Source organism: Suncus etruscus, chromosome 4, assembly GCF_024139225.1.
Source record: "Suncus etruscus isolate mSunEtr1 chromosome 4, mSunEtr1.pri.cur, whole genome shotgun sequence".
In the NCBI taxonomy this organism is placed as follows: domain Eukaryota; kingdom Metazoa; phylum Chordata; class Mammalia; order Eulipotyphla; family Soricidae; genus Suncus; species Suncus etruscus.
This window is the reverse complement of record NC_064851.1, coordinates 141,160,867-141,168,011: the sequence shown is the minus strand read 5'-3', so window position 1 is coordinate 141,168,011 and position 7,145 is coordinate 141,160,867. Positions and strand designations below refer to the sequence as shown.

General features: G+C 51.9%; 1 protein-coding gene across 3 annotated transcripts; it reads left to right on the top strand.

The window, feature by feature from the left end:
- Positions 1-806: 806 nt before the first annotated feature.
- DUSP26 (dual specificity phosphatase 26) lies at positions 807-6,807 on the top strand. 3 transcript variants are annotated; one of them, XM_049772412.1, is made up of 5 exons: positions 807-1,089; positions 2,597-2,649; positions 2,770-3,078; positions 5,024-5,238; positions 5,946-6,807. In XM_049772412.1, exons 3-5 carry the CDS (start codon positions 2,858-2,860, stop codon positions 6,143-6,145), a joined length of 636 nt encoding a protein of 211 aa, XP_049628369.1. In that variant the 5' UTR covers positions 807-1,089; positions 2,597-2,649; positions 2,770-2,857; the 3' UTR covers positions 6,146-6,807. The 3 variants fall into 3 exon arrangements, with proteins under 3 accessions (XP_049628369.1, XP_049628368.1, XP_049628370.1); XM_049772411.1 differs by lacking the exon at positions 2,597-2,649; XM_049772413.1 differs by lacking the exons at positions 807-1,089; positions 2,597-2,649 and having other exon boundaries at positions 2,660-3,078.
- The last annotated feature ends 338 nt before the right edge of the window (positions 6,808-7,145 follow it).

Sequence of the window (7,145 nt, the reverse complement as noted above, 5' to 3'; positions counted from 1 at the left end):
AATTAGCCTCTTTGTGCCTCAGTTTCCTTAAAATTTGGAAAAGGCTAACAAAGCCTATTCTATAGACTTGTGGTGCGAGTATAGAGATTCGAAAGGGAGTTATGCTTGTTATTTAAACACGGTGTTTCTGAGAATGAGGAATATATGAGTGAGCATGCTTGAGCGTGTGTGCACGCGTGTCTGCCAGCCTCCGGGCCTGAGACCCCATGTGCAACTAATTAATGGTATCTGTCTGTCTGTCAGTGGTCTGTCTGCCTGTCTGTCCATCCGTCAGACATTGGTCTGTTTGTTCATCTGTCTGTCCGTCAGTGGTCTGTCTGTCCGTCTGTCTGTCCATCCATCTGTCTGTCCATCCATCAGTCAGTGGTCTGTCTGCCTGTCTGTCCTCTGTCTGTCCGTCAGTCAGTCAGTGGTCTGTCTGTCCGTCTGTTCATCAGTCTGTCGGTTCGTCAGTCTATCCGTCCGTCAGTCAGTGGTCTGTTTGCCCGTCCATCTGTCTGTCCGTCCGTCCGTCTGTCTGACCATCCGTCCATCTGTCAGTCAGTGGTCTGTCTGCCTGTCTGTCCATCAGTCTGTCTGTCCATCAGTCAGTGGTCTGTCTGTCCACCTGCCTGTCCGTCTGTCAGTAAGTGGTCTGTCTGTCTGTCTGTCTGGGACCACTTGCATCTCTAGGCAAAATGTCTCTGAACTGGCGCAAACTTCCGATCTCCCTGTACACACCAGCAAGCCCCAGGGTAGGAAGCGGCGCTGCGAGGCTGCGTGGTCCGTCTGGCCGGTAAACTGCGCTAGCCAGCAGCCGGCACGGCGTGAGTCCGTCCCCTCCCGCGGGGTGTGAGACTGCGCCCGGTGTGTCACCAGCCACCCCCGCTCCCCCCACCTACACACACACACCGCTCTGAACCTCGCTTCGAAGTACGTGGCGTGACTTAAAAATAGACGCGAATCCGTCATCCGGTCGGTCTCGCAGTGGCAGCCCAGGCGGCGGCGGCGGCGGCGGCGGCGGCAGGAGTGTCATGATGGCCTTGGGGCTGCTGAGTGCACCCCGGATCAGCCTCCGGGACTGAGACACCCCCGGCACGGAGCCGAGAGGTAGAGGGACTGCAGCGGGGACACGGGGTGGGGTAGGATTCAGGGGAGGGGGCCCAGCTCGCAAGCCAGGGTTCGCCCGCCCCTGCCCTCCCAATCACTCACCCAACGCCAGGCTGTCTGGCTTGGCTCTGGCTGGGGCGACAGACCTGGACCTGTTACAACCACCGCACACGGAAGGTGGGGGGCATTGGGGGAGGCCCCCTGCAAACCGCTGGCGGGAGTGGAGAAGAACGGGGGAGGGGGTGTATTCCCAGGACAGAAAGGGAGCTTCTGAGCCTTCTCTGCGGAATCAGGGAAGCACCCAAGGAGCCCTCCGCCCCCCTCTACCCCCTACACCCAATCTGCAGCACAGACTTATTCCAGAAAGGTGATTTTACAGTCCAGGCACTGGGTCGCTGGCCTGAGGGGGAAGTGGGGGGTGTTTGGGGTCGTCCTGCTGTGTTTCTGGGCTGCCTCTGACCAGGCCCTGGGAAGGGTGAGGGGCTCTTTCTAAACACCCTCAGATCTAATCGCCTTCATCAGTCTGCATCCCAGAGCCCCTTCCCCATGTTCCACTCCCAAGGCCTCATAAGAATTTGGTGTCCTCTGGCCCTGAGCAGACAGAGTGGACCCCAATGTGGGGTGAGCAAAGACAGATTCTTCCTGAGGGACTTACTTCGGTCGAGGTCCCAGAGGCAAAAGGCAGGGCAGGGCAGGGCTATTCTTTTGGACCAACGTGCTCTTTTTTAGGCAGGGTGAAAGGAGGAGAGAGAAAGTCCCAGGGCAAGTTTCAAAGGCTCCAGTTTAAGACACAGAGAAGCTCACTTAGTCCTACCCTGAGCCCCTCCAAGGCAATCCAGCAGGCTACATAGGGGCCCTAGAGAAAAGCCCTATTATAGATGGAGTCATTCTTGCTGGGAGTGTGCCCAGCCTCCTCTCTCTGCTCCCACCCTGATACCTGCTCCAGCCCCCTGTGACTTCAGAAAGTCTCCCATTAAAGATGAGCTTGTTATCTCTCATTTCTTGATGCTCAACAAAGGAAGGAGGTGTATACCTGAGGGCCCTTCTCCTTTTGCTCTGGGCTTCAGCAAATAGGTCTCCAAAAACTCAATTCTCCCTCTTTCTGGCCCTTCCTCACTCCCTTCCCTCCAGGTCTCAGCACATCTGTCCCACAGCTGGCTTATCTCAAAGGGAGTGGGAAGGCAGGAATGGGTTAAAGCAGCCCCCTTTGTCTGCTCGAGGCACAGGGAAACAGGCTTGGCATCTGTCATCGCCTGAGCTGCCATTGTCTTCCTGCTCTTTCTGTCTGGGTGGGTCTAGAGAGCTTCTGCTCCCTAGCATAGGGTCCCCAAGGCCATGAGACCAAATTCAGGCTGGCAAGTGTGTCAGCAGTAGGCACTGCCACCCAAATACCAAGTGTGAAGGGGGAGTGTGTCTGTGTGTGGGAGTGGGAGGTGCAGTGGTGGAAGCAGCCGCTGGGCAGCTCCCTCTCCCGTAAACAAGGACACGTGACTCTCCCACCTCCTAGCCTAGCAGAGCCAAAGAGCAGAGCAGAGGGAGCTGCTGCAGCTTAAGGAAGAGGTGAGCCAGGTTGGCCCCACCAGGGCCAGATTTATCTCCCTCCCAAGAGACTCTTCTCCCCAGGGCCTCGAGACTCTTGCCCACTCACTCAGGTGTGTATCCCATCCTGCCCTCTTTCAGCAACAGCTCCCTGACACTGACCCCAGCACTGCCCATCATCAGGCGGGCAAAGCTGCAGCTGCCTGCCTTGGTTCCTGGCACCTGGAAGATGTGCCCTGGAAACTGGCTCTGGGCTTCCATGACTTTTATGGCCCGCTTCTCCCGGAGCAGTTCCCGGTCTCCAGTTCGCACTCGAGGTGCCCTGCAGGACCTACCAACCGTTCAACATCCCTTCCTCAATGTCTTTGAGCTGGAGAGACTCCTCTACACAGGCAAGACAGCCTGTAACCATGCCGACGAGGTCTGGCCAGGCCTGTTCCTTGGAGACCAGTAAGTACTGGCTGGCTGCAACCAGAAGTAAGAGTTCGTGTGTGTGTGTGTGTGTGTGTGTGTGTGTGTGTGTGTGTGTGTGTGTGTGTGTGTGTGTGAAGAGGAAAGTGAGGGGGCAGAGGGTAGTGAGTTGTAGTTGGTTACTGGTTGAGCACTGGGGTGGGAAGGAAGATGCATGGGTAGAGAAGGAAACCACAAGATGGGGGTGTTTGGGCACCATTATTGTGCTACGCAACTCTGGAAAGAAAGATGGTTCCTTTTGTTTAGCAAGCATTTCATGTTGGGTGCCACTGCTGCGCACCAGACACTGTAAAGGACTTCTGTGACCTTCCATCTATTGTGCTCAGATGCTGAAAAAGGCTGCCATTGGGAGCAGACACAGGGGTGAGCTAGCTGGGGGCACTGACAAAGCAAAGCTACCTAGTGTACAGAGGCCAGGCCAGATGGGACTAGAGAGCAGAGCCCCATCTCAATAGCAGAGTGCCCTCACTACTCTCTGGGCTGGGCAGTCCACAAGGAGTTCTTCATATGCATTTACTCTCCTAAATCTTCCCAAGAGTTTTGGGAGGTAGGTACTACCAGCCCGACTCCCAGAGGAGAAAACCAAAACTTCAAGAAATTGGAATGACCCAAGGTCACCCCTGTTCTAAGTAGCAAAATGAGGGCTTGGAGGTGAAAAATCAGTGCTGTGCTCCTAAGGAGTTTGCACTGGGCAGGGTATTGGTCCTGAGTTATATTGGCTGAGACCACGTGGATCCTGAAGGTGAGAAGGTGTATGGAGGTGAATGCAGGCAGGGAATAATCAACAAAGCCTAACAAGATTCTGGGTGTCAAGGGAAATCAAGAAATAAGGGTGGGGGGCTGGAGATATTACATGGAGGTAAAGCATTTGCCTTGCATGCAGAAGGTCAGTGGTTGGAATCCCGGTATCCAATATGGTCTTCCGAGCCTGCCAGGAGCAATTTCTGAATGTAGAGCCAGGAGTAACCCCTGAGCGCTGCTGGGTGTGACCCCAAAAACCAAAATCCTAAAACCAAAAAAAGAAAAGAAAGAAAGAAAGAAAGAAAAGAAATAAGGGTGGGAGCAAGCAACTTGAATCAGGATCCCAAGGTTGTCCAGGATGTGACATTGTAGGGTGGACAAACAATTCACCCAAAGTCTATGTCCCATCTGTGCTTAGACACTGATCTCTCCGCTGATCTCCTCCACTATGCTCTGGTCATTCCTCAGTAAACCTCTACAGTTTGCAGACTTCATTATTCCAGAAAATCCTTTCTAATGAGTAGACAAAATTCTGCTTCCCCTGAGCCCTCACTCAAGATTGGTGTGGAGGAGGGAGCAGGAGAAGAATAGGATTTGAGTCACACCCAGCCATTGTTCATGGAGTACTGTGCTCAGAGTTCTGTACTCAGAGGTCCATATGTGGTACTTGGATCAAACTGGGTTTGGCCAAGAATGCAAACACCTCTTATCCCCAAATACTATCTCTCTAGCCCTCTCTGGCCTTATAATAATAATTATTCTTTCACCAACTTAGTTCTCTCAACAACAACAAAAAATCCCCCATACTCAGAAGCCCCACTCAAGGGACTATGGGTCATTGACTTCCAGGTCAAAGTCCCTCCTGGGCCTTTTTTTTTTTTTTTTTTTTGGAGGCACTCAGAGGTTACACTTCGATCTGTGCTCAGAAATCGCTCCTGGAAGACTCCGGGGACCACATGGGATGCCAGGAATCAAACCTGGGTCTCTCCCTGGTTGGTCACATGCAAGGCAAATGCCCTACCACTGTGCTTTCACTCCAGCACCCCTCCTGGGTCTTTAAGAAGTTTAAGCCAGCGATGAGAGGTCAGAGCTGTTTAGGTGTCTTACCTCCCCACACACGTTCCCTCTCTTCCCTGCACATGTACCTAGCTCTCCATCCTCCCTCTACCTCTACTCTCTTCAGGGACATAGCAAACAATCTACGTGAGCTGCGGCGCCTAGGTATCACTCACGTCCTCAATGCATCACACAGCCGATGGCGAGGCACTCCAGAGGCGTACGAGGGACTGGGCATCCGATATCTGGGCGTTGAGGCCCACGACTCACCTGCCTTCGACATGAGCATCCATTTCCAGACTGCGGCCGATTTCATCCACCGGGCGCTGGGCCAGCCCGGAGGTAGGTGGGGAAACTAGTACCGAAGGGAGAAGCCAGGAACTAGCTGAGTTTAGGGAAAGCTCAAGGTCAGGAGTATGGAAGGACAAAGGTTGAAAAACTTGACCTGAGTCAGGTTTGAGAAATAAATCTCTCAACCACTTGCAAAAGCAATGCAAATAAAGAAGAAAATAATGCAAGAAATGAGATGGTTAAGTGCACCCCAAGGATAAAATGATGGTAACATCTTTCTGTAATTATGCATTCTTCACTCACTTTTGTTTTAAGTGTACTGCTTCAATCATACTTGGAGACTGAATATTTATTTAACTTATTAAGCCTCCCTTCAGAAAGTAGTTGATACTTGAGGCAAGCTAGGAGGGAGGAGATTGAAGAGGTTTAAGTTATTTTTTGATGTATGTAGCAGCTAGGGCCAAGTCAAGCTGAGTAACCTCAAAAGAAAAACTCAAAACTGAGTTTTACCTTAGCCTTGGGGTACATAGGAGCCCTTTTGGGGTTGATGCCTGCTGCATGTTTTCTGTGTCCTTCTGTCTAGCACCTCCAATTGTAATTATTCACCAAAGAATTATATATTCTTTGCTCAACCCTGAGCTGTGCCTCATCCTACCTTCATACCCCACTTAGTCTTCATCATCCTTAGTTAACAGTATAGCCTTCTCCTTCAACTTACCTTAGAGTCCTGCCACCGTCTCTCCTATTTGTCACCGCAGGCAAGATCCTGGTGCACTGTGCTGTTGGTGTGAGCCGATCCGCCACCCTGGTGCTGGCCTACCTCATGCTGTACCACCACTTCACCCTTGTACAGGCCATCAAGAAGGTCAAGGATCACCGAGGCATCATCCCCAACCGGGGCTTCTTGAGGCAGCTTTTGGCCCTGGACCGCAGGCTGCGGCAGGGTCTGGAAGCCTGAGGAGGGGAGTAGAAGTCAGGCCAGGTGTTTGGGCCCCCTGGTCCATCTCTCCCAAGAGGAGAGATGAGGCCTTTCTCTGAGAGAGTAATAAGGCCATGGCCTCAAGTCCCCTTTACTATTTATTGCTAGAGGATGGGGATGGAGGTGAGGCTCTGTGGAGGGTGCCCTGAGGAAAAGCAAGAAAGGCAGCAAATGGGATGTAGTTAAACATTGGTCCTGGGATTCTGATACACCTGGGTTCCTAACAAGGGGTTCTTGGCCAGTCTCCGCCCTTCCTCCTTTTTAATGACAAATGTTCCCCACTCTCACCTGATGAAACAAAGAGGCTATACCTGCACCAGAAGGCAGGGAAGCAGAATCTGGAGGAGACAGAACAGAGCAGAGCTGTGTGGAGATGCCAGGGTAGAGACAGACGGAGAGGAGCTGGCATGAAAGCTGTGGGGCGCGGGAGGGAAAAACCCACAGACGTGTTACTCCAAACACTGTGAGAGTAGGCGTATGCCGGCTGGCACTGGGCCTGAGGGTGCTGGTCGTAGCCAAAAAAAAAAAAAAAAGGAAAGAAAGAAAGAAAGAAAGAAAGAAAAAAACCAGCAGTGATGTCTGACTGAGAATGGACCCCCCTGTGTCTTAGGCAAAAATAAAGATGGTGGACAAGAAGAAAAGTCTCTTGAATCATTGACCACTTGTGAGAGTTTTCTGGCACCTTTTAGTGAAAGTCTATTGAGGAAAATCAAAACTTCTCATTTCTCATCTAGGTCCAAAAACCCTTTCCCACCAGGCTTGAAGTCTCCATCTGTGCACTGGGCAGGTTTCTCGAAAGTCCAATTTCCTGGCTGCTAGGAAAAGCACTGTCATTTGAAGCTATGACCACATGGGGGTAGCAGATTACAAAAATATCCAGACTTGTAGCATTTAGTGATCCTGTCCTTCCACCTCCCAAGCCTAATAAAAGGCTTATGTTAACAGGCTAAGAGATGCAGAAAAATCATAACTTTATTTT